Below are 26,691 nucleotides of genomic sequence, written 5' to 3'. Positions count from 1 at the left end.
TGGGATGGATCAAGTCCTTTCCAGGAATTAACAGAATCCCAGGAGGGAGAAGAAGTCTCTATCCTCTGAGGCCAGCCTCTGGGGTGGGGTGGGGGGCAATGTAAGGCTGGGGATATCTGTGAACTACTCCTACCACACGAAGAACCCTTGTTCCTCCCTGGAGGGAAGGAAGACCAAATACAGAGAAAAGCAGAAGCAAGCCACCAGACAGACAGCCTCTCTCTCTCTCTCACACACACACACAGACGCACACACAAAACAGACTAAGTGATCACATCACTTGAGTCTCTTGTACTCCCCATCCTTCCTCCTGGTTTCCAGAACCAGTACATTCCTTTATGTGTGTTTGCTGTTTTGTGTTTTTGGCTTATGAATTTGGCTTGTGTCTCCCTTACGGACCAGCGTTCAGCTGTGCTGGATTGCTGACAGTTCCCTAAAGTCCATGCGGTCTCCTTCTGGCACTCTCCACAGGTTCAGACAATGTAGTACCCGCCATACAAAGTCCAGAGGTGCAGGACATGTGAGAGTGGCTCTTGTGATCCAGCCTCCTGTTTCCTCAGTTTCCCTTCCACACCAGCACATACATGGTCATGCTCATGTTGGCAGAAAGTATCACCCTGGACCTTCTCCTTCATGCTTTGTCTCCACCACCCCCCATACCTCGTTAGTCTCTTGGCTCTTCTGGGCCCTCCGAAGTCTGCCTCTTCATGGGGCCCAGCCCCTCGCATAGGTTGACAGCCGCTTCTGTCATTCTGGTTCTGCTTCTAGACGGGGGACCTTGGACGCTGTGGGCTTCAGACCTTGAGAGTCTATAACACAGACTCAGATCCAGTACCCAAAGGCCTCCAGCACCGTAAAGACGAGCTGTCCATGGCATACTTCCTTCCCTTACTGTGCCTCAGAGCATCAGTCTGCTTCTTGGCCTGAGGTCCATCCAGGAGTAGAGCGAAGGCTTAGAGAACTTTCAGTCTTTGTGTTTCAACTGTGCGATGAGAACCCCGGGTGCTCAGAGGAGGAGGAATGACAACAGGTAGACAGGTTTAGAGGGCTGGGGGATGTTGTGGAAGAAGCAGTCTACACTGGCTATCAGCAAATGGTGGTGACAGCTGTCCTGACATGGGGTGAGACATGAGCAACAGCCTGGCAGAGGAGCCTGCGTGACTCACTGGTGACCCATGAGGACACCAGGCTGGTGGCCTTTGGCAAGTGATGTGAAAGCTGCTGTTCAGTGAAGGGTCTTGGATGCCCAGGATTTTGACCTTCATTCTCAGAGACTGGAAGGGCTCGGGTTGCTTCGGGGCCTCTTCCAGGAGCTGGTTATACTGAGTCCAGCGCCCAAGGAGGACTGAGAAGCCAGGGCAGGAAACTCACCTCCCTTCCTGGGGTAGAGGAAGGAGTCTCTCCTCCTTTGGTTCTCCCCGAACTTCCATCTTGCCCTGCCCACTTTGTGACCCACGGCCGTGTTGGGCTCTGACTAAAATGGATGGCGTCTTTACGTCGTGACCTCAGGAGCCTCCTGCCCTGCTCCTCTCTCCATTCCCGTCTATGCCAGGCAGTTCCCAGCCCCCTGTCACTCGGTAGGTGGGACAGTCCTCAACAACCCACTTCTGGGACTTTCCGACCTGTAACTGCCTTTTATTCTGTGACTCATTAGACATTCTCATCACTCTTCCATTTAGGAAGCCCCTAAGTGGAGGTTCTGGGCTGTGTGCTTTTTTTTGTCCTCAATTTCCTTCCTACCTCAAGGACTATTTGGGTGGATTTGGTGATTCTGTTTCTCTTGCAGGGTCAAGCCAAGAGCCAGAGCATCACAGACTCAGAGCTGGAGAGAGCAGGCAGGCAGCCTCCTGCAGGGGTTCCTTGCAAAGAGCTGACACAGACCAAGACTGAAAGCAGCCCCACCATTCACCAGCTAGGCCACCTGGAACAAGGAACGAGGGACTTCCTGAGCCTCACCTTTTTTTTCCCCCCATTTATAAAGTGGAGCTAAAAATACCCACCTTGCAGGGTTATTAAGAAAGGCAAATGGGCCTTATAATGTTGATGTTTAATAACTGGCAGCTGATACTAGGGCTCTTTTATCCCAACCTCCTTGAAAGAACCCAGTAGGCTTGCCCAAGGCCACGCGTTGCTGAAGTCACAGTTCACCGTGTTTCACCTGCTGGGGTTCTTCTGCTCACCCCATGATGCCCCCACCAAGGGGGAGACAACAGACAGACCCGCAGGAGCATGATGGGAAATCCTCCTGCTCTCTAATCATCTCCCGAGGGCCGTGTGGCAGCGGCAGGGTGACCAAACTCGCCCCAGGGCCACTTCCACATCAGCGGTGGAGAATAAAGGAACCGGGGGCAAAGAGTCAAACAGAAGAAAGTGCCTGGAAAAGATGTTTTTATGTTCACTTACATGGAAAAAAAAATCGAAGTATACAGCACGAAGATATATGCATCTCAGAAAACTCATCTTCTTGAACCTGTTGGTTCAATGGTAGTTGGAATTTTCGAGTGTTACCCCAAGGAAGTCATACAATCAGGGGGCTGGGGGTGGGGAGGAGGGCCTCCAAGGGAAAGATAGTCATTAGACGCAATCTCTTTTCTAGTTTCAGATCATTTGGAGCTTAAACTTTTCCAGCAAGTCAGAGTTATATAAACAGATGCCATACTAAAATACGATTGTGTAAAAATATAAAACTCCTAAAGCATGATGGCAATAATAGTTTAGGAAATAAACATTTAAGTCTGGTAATATCAGAAAATACAAATGGGATCTTTTGAGCAGTTCTGTCTCTGTACGAACAGCAAAGGACGGGTGTGTATTACGGATGCGTGAAGAATAAGGCTTTTGGTCGGCACATAACTTAGAAAGGGTAACATGTCTAAACACTGACTTTGTGAGAAAACATGAAGGACATCTTACACTCAGCAACAATGGTTAAAGGAAGAAATTCCTTTCTGAAGGATGCAGGGGGCAGAATGCCGAGGCCTTTGTTTTCAACTCGCTCTTAACAGTGGTGGGACGTGGCCACACCGCACGGGGCCGCCTGCAAAATCTAGCACCAATAGATGGATCAGATTTTATTTTTGATCTGAGTCCTTTATGTCTTCAGTTTTGAGTGTATTGAGGTATGTTTTCTTTGGTTGCTGTTGTGATGAATGTGTAATAAAAAATAAACTAATATTTACAACATTTAAACCTTTTAGATTTCAGTGTCAACTCTTCACATAAGAAAAACTGGAAACCCCTTATGAATCATCAGAAGGTCACTACTTCCTGGCATCTGTCATGAAACTGTTTTCGATACACAGAACGATGAGCCTATTAGCACAGCTGTATGTTTTCTGGTCCAGAATCTTCCCCATGCTCAGAGGGGAGGCCAGTCCCGTGACGGCCATGTCAGCGGTTCGCCACGCTTCACAGTAGTTATCCACAAGACGCACTCCGTGGGGGCTGGAGCCGTGCCAGATGACCTTCTGGGGCCTGCAAAGGAATTGTGCCACATTACTTTTGAGATGTTGCTTCTTTGTGGCCTACCTCATCGAAGAACAAATTGGCGTAAGTCACAAATCAAGTCCAACTCTTGAGCGTTTCATGGTCTGACCCACATCATAGTCTCTCCCCAGCACTGGGAACGTTGTTCCTTCCACCTAGCTGAACACCCTGTATTCCATCCCCACCCAGCTCGGACCTGTCCTCAGACCATACTCTCTGCTTTTATGACTCTGAACCTTTGCTCACGAGGTCTCATAGTCTGGAGTGGCTTCTCTTTCATTTTCAGACTAGGGATTCCCTCTGGTCTTTCAAAGTCCACTAAATGCCTCCTCTTACAGGCAGCCTTCTTGACTGTCAGCCCCATATAAGGCTAAATCTCTCCTTTGTGCTCCCATCATCATACCTGTTACTCCATTTTACAATTACAGTGTTCCATCTAGAACTGTAGCTAGGTGGCGATTGTCCTCCCCTGTAGACTGTGAGCCTTGTAAAGGTTTATTACTATGCCTTCAGGGTGGGCATCAGGCCTGACATAGGGTAGACACTGAGGAAATCCTTGCCAAGCTTGTTCTAATCTTTCTCTTTTTTTAAAAATAGGCTCCATGCCTTGTGTGGAGCCCAATGAGGGGCTTGAACTCATGACCCTGAGATCAAGACCTGAGCCAAAATCAAGAGTCAGATACTCAATCGACTGAGCCACCCTGGCACCCCAACCAAACCGTCTTAATCTTAATAGCACACACCATTTCCAAAGAATTAGAGCACAGCTCACAGCACAGGGTTAAAGAATCATGAAGAACAGCATTCCTTACCATTTGCTGAGTGTCTACAGCATGCTGGACGTTCTCACACTTATCATTTTATGCTCACAGCAATTCTGTGGTATAGATATGATCATCTTGTCCATTTCACAGTGAGGTCACTGAGGCTCATAATGTGGAGGAAACTTGAAAGGTCCCTTATTAAGGGACTGGTCTCAGGTTTCCCGGCTGCAGGACCAGGGCTCTCTCTATGGCCTTCAGCCATGTGGCTGAGGCTCTGTTTTAGCAACAGGCCAGAGGGGCGGCCAGTAAAAGCATCTCATTGTTGGAATGTCTCCTAAAACTGTCTGTCATTCCGTATACTTTGAAGGCTTACTCCCGACTTACCAGGAAGGATCCGTCATCACATCTCGGCCATCAAAGGAGTATATTGGAATATGTGTATTGAACTGACCTCCGTGGCCAGAAAAAATTGTGTCCCAATTGTTGAAAAGTACTTGGCCCTGTAGAGATAGAAATACTTCATTGGAGTTACTGTGCTATGGGCCTGCTAGTGGACTAGCTATTTATTCATTCATATTTTTAAAGATTTTATTTATTCATTTGACAGAGAGAGAGAGAGAGACAGCAAGAGAGGGAACACAGCAGGGGGAGTGGGAGAGGGAGAAGCACACTTCCCACGGAGCAGGGAGCCCGATGCAGGGCTCGATCCCAGGACCCTAGGATCATGACCTGAGCCGAAGGCAGATACTTAACAAGCGTGCCACCCAGGTGCCCTATTTATTCATTCTTTAAAGCCGAGAGGCCACCCCATGCCAAAGCCACCAGCCCCAGGCCCAGAGCCTGGACAGAGTGGGAACTCAGGAAATGTTTGTGGTTTGATTTTACAATCCATCCTTGAATCCTTCTGCTTTTATTGTTTATTTCTTAAGGCAATTTCTCTTATTATAGGCATATAAAGGTTCCTCCCCATCAAAAGTGTGTTTTAGGTCTTTACTAATTTTTTTTCAAAGATTTTATTTTATTTTATTTTATTTGACACACAGAGAGAGAGATCACAAGTAGGCAGAAAGGTAGGCAGAGAGAGAGGGGGAAGCAGGCTCTCTGCCAAGCAGAGAGCCGGGTGCAGGGCTCGATCCCAGGACCCTGAGACCATGATCCGAGCCAAAGGCCGAGGCCCAACCCACTGAGCCATCCAGGTGCCCCATGAATTTTTATTTTTAAAAAATTTTCTACGTATATACTGAACTTCAGAGTTGTGCCAGGGCTTGTGCCAATCTGCACTGTATGGAGATGACCCTCTCACTCCTTTTCCTGAAGGAGCCTAGTTCCCTTCAGTTATCTGTATTCCAAGAATACCGGTCATCTGAGTGGGTGAATGTGGCAGAACAGAACCTCAGGGAAAGAGACAGAAAGGGCCAGGTGTGGGGTCTGGAGGTACCAAATTGGAGCACGATGGGTCACAGGGCCTTGGAGGTCTCAGAGTAACTGTGAAATACGGTGAGAGGTCAGGTCCAGGCTGCGTGTGAGTGGTAACAGAGCTGTCCCTCCATGGAATTAAAGGAACCGGCCATTTCCATGGTGGAACAGGGGTCCTACAAGGCCCCGCCTTGCCACCAAAAGGGGGCAGAGAAATACCTGCCAGGTCCGGGCAGTCTGAATGTGCCAAGAGGACCAAAGTAGGGGGCAGGACAATTGGGCTCTGCTCTGGGACCAGTGCTCACCAGTTCCTCTCTGGAACTGGGAACCCTGAACTGGGCGTCAAGGACCTGACTTCTGGTTTCTAGTGATTTCCTGCAAATTCCTCTCTCCTTTTGTGCCTCAGTTTCCACACATAACTATTTGAGGAAAGAATAACTCCCTTTTATTGGAAGCGTCTATTAAGATGATGGGTATAAAGCACTTTGTACTTGTCTGCTCCGAGAGCCGTACCATCTAAGCAGGAAGGACCACGGTAAATGTCAGGAAGCTGAGGCACAGAGAGGTTCAACTGACCCACACAGGCACACAGCCAATCAGGGACAGGCGGGGTCTGGAACCAGCACGCCTCTGATGACGTCCGTCCCTGTGAGACTAGTGCCCCCAGGAGCCACTGGGAAGAATACTTATGTTTACCTTGAGGTTCACTATTGGAAGGCTGTATCTCTCTGCTTTCCTCACAACCGTGGAGAGGTCCTGCAGATGGGAGGACAGGAAGGCCCGGTAGGTGGACAACAGCCCCGCAGCCCTGGCCTGCTGGAAGCACTGAAAATCAGCTCGGAAGTCCCCAGAAAACGGTGTGTTCAGAGCAACCAAGTGCAGCTGTGAAAAGTAAGTGAGAGTTAAAAGTTGGAAGTCAACTCCAACCCACATACCGATCTCAGGTTGCTGGTAAGACCCCGGACTCCCCAGGACGGAAGGCGCTATAGGTGTCCCTCAGCCTCTGCCTGAGGGAGGCTTTCCAGCCCCCGCCTGACTGTCTCTGGGGCAGGGAGCTCGGAGCCCAAGCAGCAGGCTTCAGCTCTCTGACCCACTCTAGATGGTGACCATGTCCTCCGTATAGCAGAAAACGAAACAAAAGCAAGCACTTCAGAGATCTGAACCCAGGGTGCGGGCCATCTACTGGAGACTCCTGGGTCTGCCCTAGTTCAGCTTCCAAGAGGGATTTAAGCCAGCTTTGGTACTGGATCCCAGAGCTCCACCACGCTGGCTGGCCTGGCCCTTTCCTCTACTGCCCGAGTAGGTTGGGGCTGATCATGAGGGTCCAGAGGGAAAGGCACTGAAAGGAGAAAGTCATGACGTTTCTTGCTAAGACTGCCGGGCAGACCCTTTTAGAAACTAGGGGTCACACGGTAACTCGAGCCTCGCATTCCTGCCACCTTGGGCAGCAGCCAAAATAAAAGTCGTTCCATAGTCTGTTTTCTCCCACACTTCTCCCCAAACCCATCCCTCTCTCCTGGACTTTGCGCTGTGCCCTCTGGAATACATTCTGTGGCATGTGTCCAGGAGTGGCCCTCTCCCTCTTCAATGTCACCTCAGAGAGGGCTGGCCCAAGTCCCCAGAAAAGAAAAATATTTCAAAAGGTCTTAAACCAAAAGACACGAAATGAGCCCTGTGGGGTGAGGCAGGAGGTGGTCAGCACTTCTCTCCACATTCCTGAGCTGCCTCTCCAGGCTGGACGTCCCCAGCACCAAGCTGCTACACAGCCCGACACCAAGGGTCGCCATGTTGGCATTCTCCCACTCGTCAAGGGTCCGGCCACCATTCACACATTTCACAACATTCAGACCGTCCCACGCAGTCCCCCCTGCTCTTCTTGGAACATTCTTCTCTGTTTCACCACCCCTTTCCTTCCCCATTTTGAAAAGAAGAGACCATGCCTGCCACACCTCCCAGTTTCTTCCTGTTTATTCACCCCTGGTTCTGCCTGCATCGTCAAGCTGGATAGAGGTCCAGGTCAAGCACACCCTTTGCCCCCTACCTGAGACAAGGCTTCCCCCACAGCCCTCCCAGCACCAGCCTGAGGGTGAGGAGGCAGCTGCAGCCCACTGCTCGCTCACCAAGACCACTTTCAGGCCACCGGACTTCCAGCCTCACATACAGGCTCTGTCTTCCTCCCTCCCACCGACCTGAGGACCAGCACCTGAGGGATGAGGCCCCAGGGTTCCACAACCTTCCAACCAGCATGCTTCTCGTGGCTACACCCAAGTGCAGTCACCAGAGGATGGCGTCCCCATACCAGAGGACACCTGGAGAAGGGGCACAGGTGCATGCATCCCTCTAATCCCACCCATCTCCACCTTCTTTTTTTTTTTTTTTTTTTTACAAAGATATAAAAAGAACTGTCTGGAATGATGGCTGTTTCAAACGGCAAGACTGGGGGCCTTTGTGCCCTCATGTCTGTATTTCTGTAAGAGCCAGGACATTTTTAATAATGAACATGCTATCGTTTTTATGAAGACAATACAAGTCCAACAATCAAATGTTAAAAGGGTGATCTGGGGAGTGGTTGTAGTTTTGGTAAAGTTATTGGGGATTTACTGTTTCCTTCTCCATTCTTTTCATTTATTCCCCAGATTTTCTACAAAATACACATGACTTTAGAACTGATAAAATACTACTTTAAAAAATCGTTCAGCTGCTGCCCTAACTTCTCCCCTTCGTGGCCGAACTTTTGGAAGGTTGACCTCCGCACGCGTCTCTCTTTCCTCATCTCACCTCCCATGTCGTCTCAAGCAATCAGAATCTCACTGGCATCCCTCCACGACTCAGATATGCTCATCTCTGGCTTCTAAATTTGGAGGACACCGTTTTGTTCTTCAGATGGACCTCTTGGCAGCTTCTGACACTGCTGGTTTCTACCTTGCTTGGCATTCTTTCTTCCTCTTGGGCTATGGCTTCTATTTGTTTCATGATTCTTCCATCGGCTCCTTTCTGCTTTTGCTCTACGCTCTCCAACCCTGCTCAGTGCGCACAGTCTCTTTTGGGAATCTACCACCCTCCCACCTGGGTAACAGCTCGGCGGAAGACTCCCAGGTCAGTACGTCCAGACCAGACCCCCAATCCGACTCCCTCTGGGTGGCCTCCATTCACATATCCTATGGGTACCTTAGACTCACTGTTCCCCAGACGGGGTCCTGACTGGTGAGTGGCGGCACCCCAGGAAACACATTTGTGGTGCGAATCCAGGCCTTGTTCTTTGAAAATGCCCCAGGACCCTCACTAAAAAGGCATGGCCTTAGACCATTCAATCTCATTCTCTTGGCTACGTTCGATTCGGCTGGGAGTGGGCAATGAGCCCAAGATGACCCCTGCAGATGACCTCTCCACACAGACCCTGGACCGAGTCAGGTGGTATCGGGCTCTCCAGCTGCAAGATCCCCTGGAGCTGGGACCAAGGTCAGTGCCACGATAACCCAAAGTGGTGTGCAAGCTTGTGGATGTGACCTATGTCTGCGTGTTGGGATGCGGGTGGAAAGGCGGCAGAAGAGAGAGCCTTCCAGAAGCCGCCCTGTACTGACGCGGATGAACAGCAGGGACAGGAGTCCTGCAGGAGTCCCAGGACAGTGTACTTCCTGCTGTTGAGTGTCAGAAGGTTTCTGCAGTGATCTAAACACCTTCACTTAAGCTCGTGAAGGAAAAGAGTCGGCGCTGTCATCCTGGCAACACAACGACCCTCCGGCAGGAAAGCAGCACCCTCGACGATCCAAGCAGAAACCTGGGCATCGTTCCCGATCGCCCTCATCCCCGCTGCCCCATATCTGTACCAGGGACCAAATCTGTCACTCCTGCCTTTTTATTTTCTCTCCAATCTTATTTTTCTACGTGTTCACCGTTGTGATCCTGGTTCAAGGAATACAATAGCCACCTGACTGTCTTTGGGCTCCTGGGCCTGTCCCTTCCGAACATGTGTACACGGTAACCAAGGTAATCTCTGAAATGCTGATCTTAGAGACTCTTTTCTTGTTTATGACCCTTCAGTAGCTCTTCATTGCCCACTGGAACAGGTCAAAGCCCTTAGCTTCACTTACAGGCCCTTGCCCTCTGCAAACTAAACTTCTCCCTTCTCTGCCTTAAAACCTGCCTCTTCAGCCAGACGAGGTATCTGCTGTTCCACGATGCTCAGTACCTCCCCTTGCTTCCCTCTGTTCCAAATCCCCTCTGCCTCAAATATGCCCACTCTCTCCCACCCGCCTGCCTCTCTCCTGCTCTCAACTCTCCTGTAGGTCTTAGTTTAGGGGCTCCCTCTAATAAAGAAGGCAGAATTTTTGAGGTTCCTCCTTCCCCCAGCACCCAGTGTGTGCCTTGCCTCAATGACTTACCAGCTATTGTAACTCTCTGGTTTTTGGTTTGCGCCCCTGCTTGTCTCTATGCATCTCAACGGGGAGGGAGAGGGCTCCAGGCACAGGGGGAGTACACGGCGGACACACACCCAGCACTTGCAGGGGGGAAAAAGCGTGAACCATACTTACGACAGGTCTCTCGTAACTGACACTTGAGGGTGGCATCAGTGGAGGCGGATGTGGCTGTCACATAAAAGAGGAAAACAAATGGTCCCGAATAGGCATCCAGTCTGATCTTCAGCACACACCCAGGGGTGGCTGTGATGCTTTGCATCATCTGTCATTGTCTCCAGGACACTCTTAGGAGTTTCATGCCTCCCTGCCCCCCCCCTCCCCAGGAAGACAAGATCCTCAGGAAGGGAGGGGATGTTCTCCAATCTTTTACAGAGAACACAGAACTGAGGAAGCAGAAGACCATGTCATTCACTTCAACTCAGAGCCTCCGTTTCCTGCAAGGCAGGGTGGGGATGGCAAGACATGTCTCAAGGGGTTGCTGTAGGGCCAAAAAAATGGACAATGTAAGTTGCTGATGGTCTTATCAGGCAAAGAAGTCACAGAGTGCAAAAAGTAAAGGGCTCTTCTAGACCACGTATGTCAACCACGATTTCACAGGGGAATAAACTGAGGCCAAGAGGGGTTGGAAGCCCCTCATTACCCAAGAGGATTCAGCTACGACATGGAAATAGCAGGTTTCCATCCTCTGGGTCCCGTTCCTGCTCTGCTCTCCTGTGAGAGCATCCTGTTGGCATTTGGGAATTTCTGGGCTTCTGCCAGGGACTAAACCATGCAGAGCTGGCTGGGCAGAGGTTGGAAAGCTTGGTTCTGGACACCGAGGGGGACTTCGTGGATGCTGATGAGCGAAGGAATGAGAAGTAAGGCAGGGCAACTACTCACATTGCTGGAGAGCGCAGGGGGCGGCGGACTGTCGGCAGGAATGGGGATCAATTCTCCCAGCTTAAAGAAAACAATACATTGAAAATGAAACATCAACCTGAGAGTGTCAGCCTAGTTTCAAAACAGAAAAATGGCATTTCCAGGGGGTAGATTATTATTTTTAGAGGGTATTTGCAGGCAGCTTGTTAAAAGGAAGCTTAAGAATTAACCTGTAATTTCTTCCAACCATCTCGGACCCGAATGAAGAACTCCGTGCTGTCCCTCAGGTAGATGAAGGTCCCTTCAATGACCAGATGTGCTTTCTGCAGCATGTCATCCATGGTGCTAAATGCTGTCACCTGTCAGAAAGTTTTCCATTCCCAACAGTGCCGTTATCGCTAGAGTGGAGGCAGGATTCCCCTCACAGCCAGTGAAAGGCTCTTTGTGCCTTTGAGACATATATAACTTCATTAATAGCCAAAGGACATTCTTTATGAGGAAACAAAAACACCAATTAGCTCAGAGCACAAATTGGAACCGTAATGAATAAGGGAAAATAGGAAGATGATATTCTAGGGGCACAAGGACAGTTAGAAACTATACAGAAGGTTGTCTTTCTTGGGTCTTGGCATCAGTAAAACCATGGGTACATTTTGCCACTTGGATCTGTGTGACAGCTTGGTGGCCGTGACATTGTTAAATGTGTTTAACTCCTGCTAGTCCTTTTTTTTTTTTTAAGATTTTATTTATTTATTTGACAGACAGAGATCACAAGTAGGCAGAGAGGCAGACAGAGAGAGAGGGGGAAGCAGGCTCCCTGCCGAGCAGAGAGCCCGATGCGGGGCTCCATGTGGGGCTCCATGTGGGGCTCGATCCCAGGACCCTGGGATCATGACCTGAGCCAAAGGCAGAGGCTTTAACCCACTGAGCCTTCCATGTGGGGCTCCATGTGGGGCTCGATCCCAGGACCCTGGGATCATGACCTGAGCCGAAGGCAGAGGCTTTAACCCACTGAGCTACCCAGGTGCCCCAACTCCTGCTAGTCCTTAAAGAGTGTCAAGTTTGCTTTCATTTGGAATTAGAAATGCAAGCCATTCCACTTAGGTTTGGAAACTTTTTTGCCCGGTTGGGCAAAAAAGATTGTACAGTTAAATAAATTTCAATTACAATAAATTGTAAAATTGTAAAAATTAAATAAAATTTAATTTTATTTTTATAAAAATAAAAAATTAAACAAAAAAGTTGTAATATTAAATACATGAGAGGCAATGAGGGTCTTTAATTTTTCCGTCTAGAAAACATCTAGACAAAGATCAGCTGTCCATCTTGGCCACCCCAGGAGCAGCCACAAAAGTTACCAAAACCTGCCGAGAGGCATCATACCTCTGAGAAGTATCGGCCAAGACAGCCTGTATTTTTCATCTTGACTGAGAAAGAGCATAAAAAGTTAGTTTTCACCTAGTCTTGAAAATCATGACTTTGGGCATCAAAATGGCTTAGACATGCCCCAAAGTCACCAGATGTCAACATTCTGTCAGCAGCTGCATGTTTTTTTTTCCCTTTGACAGCTTCATTTTCCAGCTAAAATCCAGCCAAGATCTCAGAGCATTCCCAGGACTCCGGACATCCTTGTGAGCTGTTCGTCCCTCTTCCTGGGCATGGTAATCACCTCTGAGTGCTAGCTACACCCTGGGCCCATGGTGTGCAGGGGAATGAATGTAGGAGAGATGTCCCCGGGGAAGGAGTGAGAAAGCGCAATGACCCAGGGGAGATCTGACCAGCAGGGGCCCTGCTGTGATCCTGCTGATACTCTGATGTTTCTGGTGTTGGATGTAATGGAATTGGTTCTTGTGACCATTTAGTCAATTAAGGATTAGAAGGGTGGAACCAGAGTCGTAAATGATTTTGTATTCTCTTCTCTTTTTACTTGATAAGTCACCTAAAGACACGATAAGATCCTCTTTACGTGGAATTGTACCAATTCTATGGTCATGGAGGCCTAATTCTTACCTAAAAGGTGTGCCAGCCCCTACACCCCATAGCTGAAATTCTAAGGAAACCCAGCCAGAGCAGAAGGAGAAAAGCACCGTGGTAATACTGACCAGGTTTCTGGATCCGGGAAGCCCTGGCTGTCCTGGAGGGCCTGGCGGGCCTGGAAGGGCCACAGCTAAGACAAAGCAGAAAAGAGAAGTTACAAAAGGGCACCCTCTCCGCAAAACACCTCAGGTGTCGGCAGGGTCACCGAGGGGAGCCCTCATAGCCCCATTCAGAGCACTGCGGAGCCCTGAGCCTTGCAAGTGCGGCTGGGGGGCTGTGGGCCCAGCCTGGGCCATGCAGACAGGTTTGGAAGAGAGCCGGGACTCTTGACGGTAGCCCCGCATGAAGCCACACTAGGACTTTCTCAGTTTCGCAAGTGACTGCATCCCCGTTGTTTCTGTTGTTCGTATAGGTCAGTCTGAGTGGAGTTTCCAAAAATGTCTCGAGGGAACAGCAAGCTCCCTGAACCCCTGTTTCCTCACCTGTGAAATGTAAACCAGCCTTTCCTCTTCCCTGGGCTGTGGTGAGAACGGAGAAAAGATCGAAACTAGGGATGTGCTTTACACAAACTACACAGCATCCAGTCAGAGATTCACAGTGTTTGAAGAGTCGGAGCCCTCTTCCCTAGAAAAATGCTCGTGCCCATGCTTTCCTTCTACCTCTCCACGCCCCATCCCCCACCCCCCAAATCTGCAAAGCTCTTGACAGTTCAGGATGTTTTGGCAAGTCCCAGTAAAATTATCCTATGAGATTGCTCAGGGGCAAGGAAGTCCACAGTTCTGACATAGGACTTGAAAATCATTACACAGATGCCGAATGTCTGGCGAAGAGAGGGTTGGAGGACCTGGGTTTGGATCCCAGCCAAGCCCTTACTACGATTTGTGACCTTGAGCAAGTCTCCTAGTCTCTCTGAGCCTCAGTGTCTTCATCCATGAAATGAGTTGTGTAGTAATATCCATTTCCTCTCCCTTCCAGGGTCGCTGCCAAGATTAAGTGGGCTAATTGATAGGACATTTTGTAACCAGGGATGGCGTGCACTAGGTGAGACACAGTCCTTCGTCAGTGGAGCGAGGAGCCCTGGGCAGCATCTCCCGTCGGGCTGCTATGAACAACAGATTCCCTGCGTCCCGTAGTGTCCTTCCTCCTCCTGCCACTGCTGCTCGTCCCCCAAGGTTATGTTGGCTCCTCTGGTGTCATCTGCCCAGCAACTTCTTTCTTTGTGGGACAAGGATCCTCACTTCCTCTTTCTCTTGAGATCTCCCTTCCCCCCGACCCCCCACCCCCCCATTTGGATTCAGAAGGCACCGTCCTGTTATGTGATCCCGCCTTCTGGCCGCAGGTGACTGGCCCAAAGTTGGGCATCGGGGCCAGGCCAGGTTGGTCAGAATTCTTCCCTAGGCCTTCTCCACCCCAGGATCTTTCAGACTAAAACCGAGAAATAAGGCCAAGATTTCTAGCTGAGTGGTGGAAAGTCTGAGCTGTCAGTAACCATATTTCCCACCGTGCAGGGGATGTGGTCTGTGGTGAAGAATCGTGAAGCTAGCGCACAGAGAGAAGCCGAGACAGGAGATGGCCAGAGAATCCCTGCAGGGCTCGAGTCCCCGGTTCTGGCTGTGCCTGAGGTCAAGCTGTAGGCCGGTCCCTCCCACAAAGAATGATTCACTTCTTTCTTCGCATCCAATAAATTTCCCTTCTGCTTAAGCTAGTTTGAGTTACGTTTCTATCACTTGTCGCCAAAAAACCCCAAAAGCCCAATCCCAAAGCCACCTCCTGTGTAAGGTTCTCCCTGATGTCCCTGACACTTCCCTTCCCGGGGGTCCTTCCATCACACATGGCTCGTGCCGGTACAAACAACAAAAGTGACACACTCATGCTATGACCGCTGCTTTTCCACCATGGGCCCGGGAGGCAGAACACAGGCTTTGGAGCTACGCTGATCTAGGTCTGCATCCGGTCGGTGCCCCCGATTAGCCGTGCGACCTTGGAAACATTTGTGGGTCTCACTTTCCTCATCTGTGAAATGGAGATGCTAGTACTTTCCTTGAAGGGCTCTGTGAGAATTCCATGAAATGATGTAGGAGAGTGACGAGTGGAGTGCTGGCGCTTGGTGAACGTTCAGTAAAGGGAGATTTTCTTCTACTTCACCTATTTGTTGTTTGAGGGAGTGAGGGACCTCTGGGTAGGGAGAGTTTTCTAGAGAGTTCGAATCGACACACGTCCTCGAGTCCCCTCAGGGCCGGGCATTGACAAAGCAGCCAAGAAGTTCCCACCCACACATGAAAAGGGGTTCCATGTCTCTAGGCTTTAGGGAAAGGCGAACAAAACCCACCACAAGCTATCTGTTCATGGCGCTGGGCGCTGTCTGGAATAAAACGGGTAGAAGACCAACAGGGGTGGGTGGCAGCGAGCAGACACCGGGGCCGGCCTGCGCTGCTAGAGGGGCTGCAGAAACAGGGTGGCCACTTTGGAAAGCAGGTCAGCAGGTCCTCAAAAGGCAAAACAGAGTGAACACATGTCTCTGGCACCCGGCAAGGCCAGGCCGAGCAGCACACCCCCGGGAGACCTGAAAACGTATGTCCACCCAAGACTGTGTATGTGAATGTTCCCAGCAGCATTATTCCCAATAGCCAAGAAGCAGAAACAATGCAGGTGTCCAGGAGCCTATGAGCGCAGCAGCAGGAGGTAGCGGGTGCACACAGTGGACTGGCACTCAGCCCGAGCGAGGAAGGAGGAGCTAGGGCACGCTACAGCATGGTTGAGCCTGGAGGGCATCACACAGAGGGAAAGCAGCCAGACACAGAAGGCCATGTGGGGTGTGGGTCCTCGGATAGGACAGGCCCAGAGCAGGCCAAGCCAGAGCAACAGCACGTACACTTTCGCGTGCCCAGGTCCGGGGCGGAGGGGGGAGAGCAAGAATGACTGCTCATGGGTGCAGGCTGTCTTTGGGGGATGATAAAAACATTCTGGAATGAGAGGAGATGGCAACACGACCTTGTGAATATATTAAAGACCACTGAACTGTACGCTTTGAATGGGTAAATGTTATGGCATGTAAATTATATACCAGTTTAAGAAAAGAGAGAAGAAAGAAAGGCCTGTCCAGGAAATAGTTCTCTGTCAATCAGTGTGGCCCGGACATGCCACTCAGCTGGGGAAGCTGACCCTGAGCACAACAGCAGGAAAGCATGAAAGACCACTATGCACGTTACTAACCTGCTCCAAGGATCGCTGGGGGTCCTGGTGGCCCTGGGGGTCCTGGTGGCCCAGGGGATCCAGGTCTTCCAAAGCCCGGAGGCCCAGGCAGGCCAGGAGCCCCTGGGGGTCCCTGGGGCCCGACGACAGTCTCCCCTTTCTGGCCCTGTCAAGGCAAGAGCACAGTAACAGAAAAGAAAACGCAGCATCGCTCTCCAGAGGCCCCAGCTGTCTCTGTAGGTTGGTAAAAAGTCAGTAACTAGCCTCCATGCTGGGCACAGCTCTGGCGGAAGAAGACCTAGAGAACAGCAGCCCAGTCATCATGCTCCATGTCCATGTCCATGTCCACGCACCGTGTCCAACTCCACAGAGCCCTGGAGTCAGAAGGGCCCCAACTTTGCATTTCACAGATTGGGAAACTCAGGCACAGAGAGAGGATGGGGCTTGTTCAGTGTCAAAGCCAATTCTCAGCAGAGGAGGAAGTGGACCCCCAGTCTCCTGGCTCTGCGGGATCCACCCTCATGGTGAGCTCTGGGACCAGAGTTTGCTTAGGGCTCCTGAGGGTCATGATCTGGTCATTATCTCACTGGAGGCATAACCTGAATTTCTCTCCTGTGAGCTGGAGAAACTTGGCATCCTAAGAAGACCGAACCTATCTAGGGTTTCTTTCTTTGATGAAATTTCTGAAGAATCAAATTGTCCCTCCTAAAATATCCCCCTCCCCTTCCATTCCGCCTTCATTATCTGATATGTTCACGATTAGTAACTCTTTGGGTTGAGTGAATTTTCCACCATTGACATGAATAAGGCAGTGTGGTGAAGGACCTGGAAGTTGCCAGAATGCATACGGCCACAGCCTGCTCCCTTTCCTCCATGAGTCTCAGCCAACCTCCCCATCAGTAAAGAAATACAAGGGAGGGAGGCCAATCCCCAAGTCCTGTCTCCAGCTTGTGGTGCTGTGACAGACCCTTGACTCTCCAACTGCCGGGTCCTGCTGGGGGGCTTCAGGGAAGGCTGGGCTCACTGAGGCAGATGGCGAGGAGAAGTCACTACTCACAACCAAGCCAGGACTTCCTGGCAGGCCTGGAGGCCCCGACACAGAGAAGTCACTGTGAGAGTCTCCTTTTTCTCCTTTAATCCCCTGGTCTCCATTCTCCCCCTGCAAGCCGAGAACATTCAGTAAGAGTAAGAAGAAGCGGTCTATGACCTAAGCCCAAGCACTTGGAAACAGGCCAAATGTCTGGTAGAGAAAAACTCACCTTCAAGCTGTTTAGAAAGTGTCTCAGGTAAGCCGGATCTACTGGAGGGCCTGAAAAGGAAATGTTGTGTAAAATTCACAACTATAACCTCGGAGATTCAAAAATAAAAGTCTCCAGGAGCACCTGGATGGCTCAGTCAGTTGGGTGTCTGGTTCTTGATTTCGGCTCAGGTTATGATCTCAGGGTTGTGAGATCGAGCTTCGCAGTGGACTCCGTGCTTTCCTTGTCTCTCTATCCCTTCCCCTGCTAGCATGCCTCCCTCCCATATAAATAATCTTTAAAATAAATAAATAAAAGTCTCCAAGTTGGCAACAATCATTATTCCCTAGTGGAAGTGACCTCACATTGGTTTAGCTCACAGAGTAGGCACTGGACTTGGGCCCCTAGGCTGGGCCCCACAACCCGGACACTGTGGGATCCTGGGCATGTCCCTGGCCCTCTCTGGGCCTTGTTTTGCACAGGAAGCATGAATGATTGGAACTGGTCTCTCTTGACAGTGTTCCATCACGTGTATGTGTGGCCCATGACTGGGTCTCTCTAGAACTCCATGGAGCTTGCGGTCAGTGTGGTAGTAAAATTTGTCTTACTTTCTGGCTCAGTCAATTGGATTTCTCAGAAACAAAGATCCAAGGCAAGATCCAGAACAAGTTGGAATACCTGGTGGTCCCTGGGCCCCCTGGTCGCCTTTTTCTCCTTTTGAGCCGGGAAGACCCCAGGATCCTTTTTCTCCTTTAACACCTGTCATCAAATACATATATGTTCTGTTTTGTTTTAAAAAAAAACAATGGAAAATCACCTTCATTCTATATAAAATGTTCCTGAGACAAGAGTCCCTTTAGCAAAGTCCACTCAAGAAACAAAGGCCTATTGAAGGTATGAAATCCTTTGCTAAATGATGGGGAGGGCAGAAGTAGATACATGAGAGACAATTCCTCACCTTGCAAAGCTCTGTCTGCTTGGGGAGACGGACACATGAAGGATAACACAAGGCAGGACAGAGTGAGTGCTAAACTTAGGGGCCGTGGTGCACGGTAGGGGCCCAGCGGAGGCTACCGGTAACCCTCTCCTGGACAGCTGCATGCACGTAGCCTCATAGGCTCAACACCCAGGCAACCTTCCAGTGTCATCTCCTCTCTGCCTGTGTAGTATGGTGGGGCAGGAGAGGAGAGGACTCTCTCAGGGGTGCCCTCAGAGGACACCAAGCGTGCTAAGTATTCCATGTACAAAGCTGGAAGGATCCCAGCTGTGTCCCCCTCCACCATCTCTTAGGATTTAGGAGAAGCAACCTGTCTCTCCAACTCTTTCTATGGAGGAGAGGCAGGGAGGGAGCCTTCTGGAACTTCAGCATTGGGGAAGGGAAGCAATCCCCTGTGCCCACTTTGATGGGTGGGGGAGACACCAGATCTCTGCATTCCTAGTTCCCAAGAGGTGTGACAGATCAACCAAGCAGTACCCTTGAGCCTAGAGATGGGGCTGGGGGCTCAGGTTTCTCAGCATGGGGGAAAGCAGTGTGAGTACCAGAGGTGTGATACCGACCCCCTCCCCCGGCTGGGGGTCAGCGGGGAGATGCAGTCTCAGGGCGAGGGTGGGAACCTCTCCACCCACCCACGGTGAGATCATACGCAGTGGTGAAGCCCTGAGAAGGGGATACCGAGCTCTCCACCATGGATGAGGGTGCTCACCCCGGGGAGCAGAAGTGACAGCCACAGTTAAGTAGCAGGACACAGGCTTACCAGGGGCAGTCCTGTCCAGAAACATCTGTTTCCTCCTCCCTCCCTCCCAGAGTGGACCCGTGAGGACGGTGAACCCCCAGGAATCCGAGACGGCAAATCCAGGCCCACCCTGCCTCCCCAGTGTCTACCTCGCACCAGGGGCAGGGGCAGAGCCTTGAAATGGACCTGAGCATGGAGGGTCAAAGCCAGACATCTGGCTTTGCAAAAGCAACAGAAAAACTACGGGGCCAGATACCGTCAGTGGGACGACGGCCTGGCAGGCCACGGACAAGAGAGGTCAGTCTTGGGGGAAAAAATGACCTTTACTCGTTTAAACGGTAAGTGTTCAGAGATCCCAAAAAGGGGGACAAACAGTGATGTGGTGTGGGGACAGGGAAGCAGAGTGACTGCTCCCTTGCAGGCTCCTGTCTCCTGACCTATGCCCTCTGTGGGTATCTACTAATGAGACACCCAGAGCCAGCACCTCTCATGCTTTCCTGCACACAGACCTCCAGGAGGAGCTTAAAGGGGGCCTCAGACCACCAGGTCCGCGGTGGAGCTAGAGATGCTGCATTTCTAACATGCTTTCCGGAAGTGCTGCTGCTGCTGGTCTGAGAACAGGCCGAAGCAAAGGGCTTCTGCACTCCCATGGCCCTCCCCTGAATTCGTTCCTGGCACACTGCATTATCATGGTTCTTATAATAGTTCCATCTCATGGAGTCTAAGAGCCTGGGTGGCAGGAACAGCATAGGATTCACCTGCCACAGCCCATCCCACAGCATGGGGTGCTGTCATGAGCTATGGTCTCTGTGGATGCTTTATGAACAAACTAACAAACAAATGCACAAACGGAGTACTTCCCGCTACTTAGAAGTCCCGCCAAGATGTACAGAACATGCAGATGTGTGACAAAACCAAAAGAGGTGCCCAGCCCCACAGCACTGTCCCCGTGACCCCCGCTCCTACCACACGCAGCCAGATCTTCCCAGCCATGAGTCATAGGTCCAGCGCTAGGACTGAAAACCACCTTCTGCAGAGCTACAAGAGTCTGGAAAAGTCCCACAGAACCATAAGGTGAAGAAGGGACACTGTACCATGAAACGTGATGAGTTCTGAATTCCCAGGATGTGTGGTGTCAACCTGGAGAGGAAGAGAGTCAAGGTCATAAGGCACACTGTCATGGAGTCAGGCCCTTCTTGGGCTCTGGAGCCCCCCAAAACTCTGAGCTCCCCAGCAGCCCTCACTGCACAGGCCAAACCAGGGGGCAGGTGGTGGGCATCACAGGCCTGGGGGACACTCACTGGCTGGACAGCTCTGCAAAGGGAAGGCACAAAGCTTCAAGATAACAAGTTGTGACCAACTATGAGTGTCCTTAGCCTCCTTTCTTATGATTTAGGATTGATTCATGCAAGAGGTTAAGCATCCCAGTGAGTGATATTCATGGTCCCAAGGCTGGGCTGGCCGTGAGCTCTGCTGCGACATAGAATCAAGGAGGGACGTAACGAACAGGAGCTGATGATGGGAGCAGTAATTAATAAGGCGTTAGCATTTGGTTCAAGGGCTATTCTAGACTCCCCATTTCGAGTCAGGGGTCTGGCACCCAAGTTATCCTAGATAATCACTCCTTCACAGCTCATTCCCAGACGCCTGCATTTCCTTATCTATAAAACAGAGCTACCTGCGGCCGTGCTTTTAATACCCAGCTTCACCCTTTGCCAGTTGATACATAGAATCAAAATGACCTCTCTGGTACCGGGATCCTCCTGCTTTTGGATGGAGGGTCACAAGCTGCTCAGGGGTCACCAAGAGAAGAACAGGGGATGTGGATGGGAATCCCTACAAACAACACTTTGGAGCTAGGGAAGAAGACTGCAGTGCGAAGCTGATGCCGTAAGGCTACACCAATAGGGTACCTCCACTCCCAACGTGGGCTGACATTGTGGTGTCAGAAAGGGGCTGAAAGCAGAAGGGGCTTATGGCATGATGGATGTGGACAGAAAGCAGTTCTTTTCCAGTGTCCATTTTGAGAGCTGGTCCAGAAAGGTCCATGGTGTCCGGCCAGGCAAGGTGAAATCAAAAACTCATCAAAAATGCTCTGAGATCATCGCTGGTTTCTTTTCAGGGGCCTCATGACCCCAGGGGCCATGGCTATGACAAAGGGTCCTAGCACAGGCCGTGGTGATGGCAGTAGTATATTTACAATGGTCACCAAGTTTGTCGAGTGCTGCCCTATAGTTGTTTCATTGACAACTGCAACCGTGTTAGCAGAGGGGGGCTTCGGGCACAAACTCACGGGGTCCCTAGAGCAGACAGGCTCTCCTTCTGTATGCTAAGGAGGTAGGATGCAGCCATCTCTTGGAGGTGTCCCTTCAGGCCATCACCATAACATGACCTGGCTTGCTGTGGTCCTCACGGAGATCTGGGAGCCGGCAGGCCCCTTGGTCATCTTAGTGGGTCCTGTCATCTGCCTCCTAGGCCAGAGTTCCCAGGCTCTGGGCTGCAGACTTGTGTGCCTCAAAATTTTGACACAGACAGATGTCCAGGCAAACACGCAGCCAGACTGCGTCATTTTAAAGCTTCTGACCCAAGTCTCACCACCACACCCAATAAGCATCAATTATGAACCCACTGCAAGGAATCTTTGTAAGCTGCCATTTACAAGCTCCCAAGAAGGAAGGCCACGCCTGTCTAGTTCACCCATGTGTCTCCAGGGCCCAGCAGCGTACTTGGCTCTGGGCAAGTCCTCAAGAAATACTTGTTGAATGAATGAGAAAGTGATCACGCATGGTTCTGTGACTAATGCCTGTGCGTGGGGACAGGCCCTCTCTCCCTGGCCTTCCCCATGGAAACAGGACCCTCCCCAAACAGGGAAGACCTCAGCAACAGTGCCACTGCCTAGCTGGGTGACCCGACACATGCCTGAATCCTGGGAGTCACAGTGTCTATACCTGGTGCCTGATGGCCAGGGGACGCGAGGGATGACCCCAGCTCTGTTAGGACCATGGACCTGGACAAGTCAGGGAGCTTGTCTGAGTCACAGTTTGCTCGCTCATTACAAAGTGGGCGGGAGCGCTTGCCTCTCTGGGTTGTGTGCTATGCAGCACCCCAGCTGGGAAGGGACAGCACACACTCAGTTGTAGGTCTTAGCCCACAGCTCCTAATACAAAGAACACTGATTGGAATTGCTATATTTTCCCATCGATACTTTTAAGGGGTTTGTCTTCCTTCTTACTGGGTGGTTCCATGCAGGAAGCTGATGTGGTTACAATGAGACACTGCTTTCCTGATCGCATTACAAGAAACACTCTGACAGCACGTGCACCTTTAGAAGACCCAGTATGTTTCATTGCCACAGTCCATTTTCTAGAAGCTTCTAGCTAGTTACTTCGGGGTGATGGGAGATATTGAAGAGGACGTTGTTGGACTGCAAGGGCTCAAGACAAAGACTGATCACCTTCTCTAGGTTGCTTTCTATGCCCAAGTCTGGCCTGTAAAGCAGTGACTCCACACTACTTACCGGCGTTTTGCAGTGTGGCCGGACTGGTATGGGGAAGACAGCCTGTGCAAAGTGAGAACAACGGAAGTAAGGCCATCAGGACACCCATCCAGATTAGGCCAGTCCGGAGTCGTTCCCGCTGAAGGTCTCCCTCCCCCGCCCCACTCAACTTACTCCTTTGATGTTAACCACAGCTCCAGGGGGCCCTGGGGGGCCTGGAGGACCAGGTAAGCCAGGCGGGCCCTGAAGGGAGAAGAAAGGCCTTTTCTGAGTTCTGGTTATTGTGTGCAGAGGTGGCGCGGGATATTTCCTCCAGGATTTGGGGACGCGACTCAAAAAGAACTGGGTGGCTCAGTGGGTTAAGCCTCTGCCTTCGGCTCAGGTCATGATCCCAGGGTCCTGGGATCAAGCCCCGCATCGGGCTCTCCGCTCAGCAGGGAGCCTGCTTCCTCCTCTCTCTCTCTGCCTGCCTCTCTGCTACTTGTGATCTCTGTCTGTCAAACAAATAAATAAAATCTTTAAAAAAAAAAAAAAAAAAAGAAGAGTCCTCTTAAAGTTAACTTCTCCCACAGGTAGGCCTGACACTTCTAAAGAGCACGACTACCTCCGGGACCCTCAGGGCATATTTATAGCAGCACATGGGGGAGGCAGCTGAACAGACAGTCTTCCTGGTTTACAAATGGAGATGGAGGCCCAGAGAGGGGAAGTGACCTGCTAAAGGCCACACAGTCGGAACTCAGATTCTAACTCCCAGAGGTGGGCTCGGCCAACACAGAACCCACCACCTCTCCACCAGCACACCCCTGGAGGCGGGGGCAGGAGGGGTGGGGAGGGTCCTTCACCAGACTCGGTACTGGGGAGAATGTATGTAAAACTCTTCCTCAATAGCAGAGCTATTTGCAAAGTCAGGTCACCCTGGCCTTAACACCACACAAAGATTTCTTGAGCGTGGACTGGAAGCAGGACCACTCAGCAGGAGGGGCGAGGTTCTGACCACAGGAATGAGGAGTCTGGCCTGCTCGGAAGCCGCACTCATTATCCTAAGTGAAGGCATGAGTGCCTGCTTTCCCTAGCAGCTGCAGTGGCTTAAAGAGCATGAGCCAGTCCCCACAAGCTTTAGTAAAACTGCATTCCTGATTTCCACATGTTCAAAGGAGAGACAGTGTGGCGCCAACGAAAGGAGACTTAGCAGAGAGTGTGGGACACAGTAGGTGCTCAATAAACATTGGCTTCCTTATTGTAGACCCTGGAGCCTGCTGACATTCCCAGTGTCTGCCCTCTTGGGAGCTTCTGCCTAAGTAGCTGACCTAGCTTTGATACCAGCTCACGAGCCCCTAGGGATGTGTGAAATCTCAGGACTGGGTACGGAGGGAAGACAGATTATTATCCCAGGGTCAGAAGACTGGGGCTGGAGACCAGATTTCCTGACCACATCTGGACTGCTTTCTCCCATCTCTGTCTTGGGTCTGAACAAGGAAGCTTCTGTTCCACTAAGGTGTTCTCAGAGACAGGGATCCTCCCGAGAGTGACCTGGAGGATGGGGAGGGGTTGAAGGATCTTTGAAAGGCAATGGAGGAAGGAGAAAAACACTCCTAAAGATTCTGTCTGCATGCCCCACTTGCTGGACCTGGCACACTCTCGGTCCTCCTTTGGGCACTGGACTCAGGGTTTTTTCCCGCGGGGGTTGGGGGGGAAGGGTTGGGACAGCGGTCACATCACTCACCGGCATCATGATCCCTCGGTCTCCTTTGGCTCCCTTGAGGCCATTCAGTCCCGGGCGACCCTGAAACCCACAGGTCATGCCTTAGTTAACCCACTCCCAGCAGCCAGCCCAGCCCATGAGTCTGCCCCTCATGTCCAGTCGGAGGAACACCAACACCTACAGGACGTCCAGGAAGGCCAAACTCTCCTTTGTGTCCAGGCGGTCCTTTGGGCCCCTAGAGGCAAAACAATTACCAGATTAGAAAAGAACAGAAAGTCAAGAGCCAAGGCGATGGGGGGCACTGGCCTGCCTTCATGAGCAGGGGTGAGGATGAATCACGGAGGGGAGGAAGGAGGACGGGACAATTATGAAGTAGCCACCTGCCTGTCCCCTCTCTCCCAGCCTCTCTGCTCTCTTCTGGGACCACCTGCTCCACCCCTTACCTCCCCTGGAGCTCCTGTAGGCTCTGCCCTGCCCCAGACTCCCAACCCCACCCTCTCAGTTAGAGCTTAGGAAGGAGCAAGAGGTCAGGAGCTCAGGGCCTTGGCCCCCAGGTAGCGGGGTGCAGGGGTAGCTTAGAAGCTGGATCTTTGCTCTAGGTCTTAGGTCCCAGGACACGTCTCCAACTGGAATAATGCAATCCTCCCTCATCCCTCATGTCAGCCCAGCCTGAGAACCTGCCCCAGGATTGGGCTTCTGCCTTGCTCCTACCTCTCAGGACCAGAGTCTTGGGCTAGCGCCCTGATTCTCCAGAGGAGTCCTTGACCTGTGGACCCTTATTCATTCCAGGGCTTGCTTTCTATGTCTTCATGCTTCTAGAGACACAGCCCTGTTCCAGTCTCCTGCAGGAACCCTCACACCTTCTGGCATCCGGGAGACACACGATGCACAGGACATCTTCCCAGAACAGGCTCTACCTCCAGTCTGCCCCTTCCTACTTCTGTAGGTGGGGCTGCCCTGTCTCTCAAGGGAATGCCTAGTTTAAGCCAAGCCCCTTCTTCCTGCTGACATTAACATATACGTTCACGCCCTGGAAACTGGCAAATAAAACTGATCGGAAACACGCTCTGAACATAATGGACCCAGCCCGCATTACTCCTCATGAAAGAAAAGCAAGAACAGAAGGAATCACAGGGCGCGGGCCACTTGGTGGTATGTTCTAGTGCAGAGCTTCTCAAATGTCCGTGTGCCTGGCATCACCTGCAATCTTGTCAAAATGCAGACCCAGGCGGTCTGGGGTGCGGCCCGAGGCTCCACCTCTCCAACAAGCTTCCAGGGGATGCTGATGATGCTGGTCCATGAGCCACAAGCGACATGGCTCTAGGGAAACTGTACAGGAAGTGTAAGCTGCACAGGTCATGAGGGCCACGGCTGCCCTATAGGGCACCTTCATGCAAATTAGGAGGTGCTCCCTTCCGGTCTATACTTGGCAAGCTGTGCTCACACCAGCCTTCAGTAGGAACCATCAAAGCAGCCATCCCCAGCAGCCTGCTGGCCACCATTGCTAACTACCCTATTTCCCATGGGACCAGATGCTAATAAGTGTTAACCAGTGGTTAACACAATACTCCCCCAGTCTGCCTTAACCCCCAGTTTCTCCACTGCCGGGCAATCCATTCTGCCTGACTTAAAGGACCTCAGAAGGGCCTTTGAAGGATGCACCTTGGAGGTTATGGCCCATTCATTCACCAAAGACATGTGTCTTTGAGCCCTTTCTCTCCAGGCCTGAGGTCATTTCAACCAAAGAAACCCTGGGTGCACATCTGCAGGCCAAAATGCTTCTGAAGAAATGTTTCCTGGAGGCAGTGGGAAAACCCTGAACACAGAGTCTGACAGGCTTGGTCTAGATCCCCAGTGTACCATTTATAAGCTGTGTGACAGATGGCAGGCTCCTCACTCTCTATGACCTCAGTGTCCTGGTCTCTAAAATGGGGATTCTGATAGTCACCTTTCGGAGTGCTGAGGATGAAATGAGATGGCGTGAAGTGTCAGTGTGTCTGAGCCACAGTGGGGGGTCCTACACCTCAATTTTCTTGTTCTTTAGTGGAGGGGGTGGAGACTATGACAAGAGAGGCTTGTAGTTCATTCTGGAGACAACTGGCAGTTTCCAAAACCATTCTGCAGCCCAAATGGGTTACTGATTCCCAGAGCACATAAAGTGAGAAGGGCCCTATCTTATCACCTAGTACTAATTCACTACCTTTCCCTTACAGATGGGAAAACAGAAGCCCAGAGAGAAGTGGACTTGCTCCAGACCTCATGACAAAGGAGCCGTGGATAAACAACTAGAATCCAAAAAGCAGAGAGGCTCTCTGGGATTCCTTGGAGGGCCTCCTGGGGTAATGCTGGTG

General features: G+C 51.2%; 1 protein-coding gene across 1 annotated transcript in view; it reads right to left on the bottom strand.

Moving 5' to 3' along the window:
* Nucleotides 1-2,371: 2,371 nt before the first annotated feature.
* COL15A1 (collagen type XV alpha 1 chain) overlaps nucleotides 2,372-26,691 on the bottom strand; it is a 103,069-nt gene continuing 78,749 nt past the window's right edge. The window contains exons 26-41 of the mRNA XM_080820787.1: nucleotides 24,522-24,575; nucleotides 24,362-24,421; nucleotides 22,813-22,881; nucleotides 22,660-22,701; nucleotides 20,237-20,282; nucleotides 18,088-18,168; nucleotides 17,431-17,480; nucleotides 17,229-17,330; nucleotides 16,193-16,337; nucleotides 13,045-13,109; nucleotides 11,173-11,301; nucleotides 10,964-11,023; nucleotides 10,199-10,252; nucleotides 6,363-6,548; nucleotides 4,635-4,750; nucleotides 2,372-3,474 (exon numbers count right to left, since the gene is read on the bottom strand). Of these exons, the coding sequence (XP_080676913.1) occupies nucleotides 3,261-3,474; nucleotides 4,635-4,750; nucleotides 6,363-6,548; nucleotides 10,199-10,252; nucleotides 10,964-11,023; nucleotides 11,173-11,301; nucleotides 13,045-13,109; nucleotides 16,193-16,337; nucleotides 17,229-17,330; nucleotides 17,431-17,480; nucleotides 18,088-18,168; nucleotides 20,237-20,282; nucleotides 22,660-22,701; nucleotides 22,813-22,881; nucleotides 24,362-24,421; nucleotides 24,522-24,575 (1,473 nt within the window). The 3' untranslated portion in view covers nucleotides 2,372-3,260. The remainder of the gene's footprint in view (nucleotides 3,475-4,634; nucleotides 4,751-6,362; nucleotides 6,549-10,198; nucleotides 10,253-10,963; nucleotides 11,024-11,172; nucleotides 11,302-13,044; nucleotides 13,110-16,192; nucleotides 16,338-17,228; nucleotides 17,331-17,430; nucleotides 17,481-18,087; nucleotides 18,169-20,236; nucleotides 20,283-22,659; nucleotides 22,702-22,812; nucleotides 22,882-24,361; nucleotides 24,422-24,521; nucleotides 24,576-26,691) is intronic.

The sequence above is a fragment of the Martes martes genome, assembly GCF_963455335.1.
Source record: "Martes martes genome assembly, chromosome: 12".
Lineage (NCBI taxonomy): Eukaryota > Metazoa > Chordata > Mammalia > Carnivora > Mustelidae > Martes > Martes martes.
Note: the sequence above shows the minus strand (reverse complement) of the source record. Positions and strands in the feature narration are given on the sequence as shown.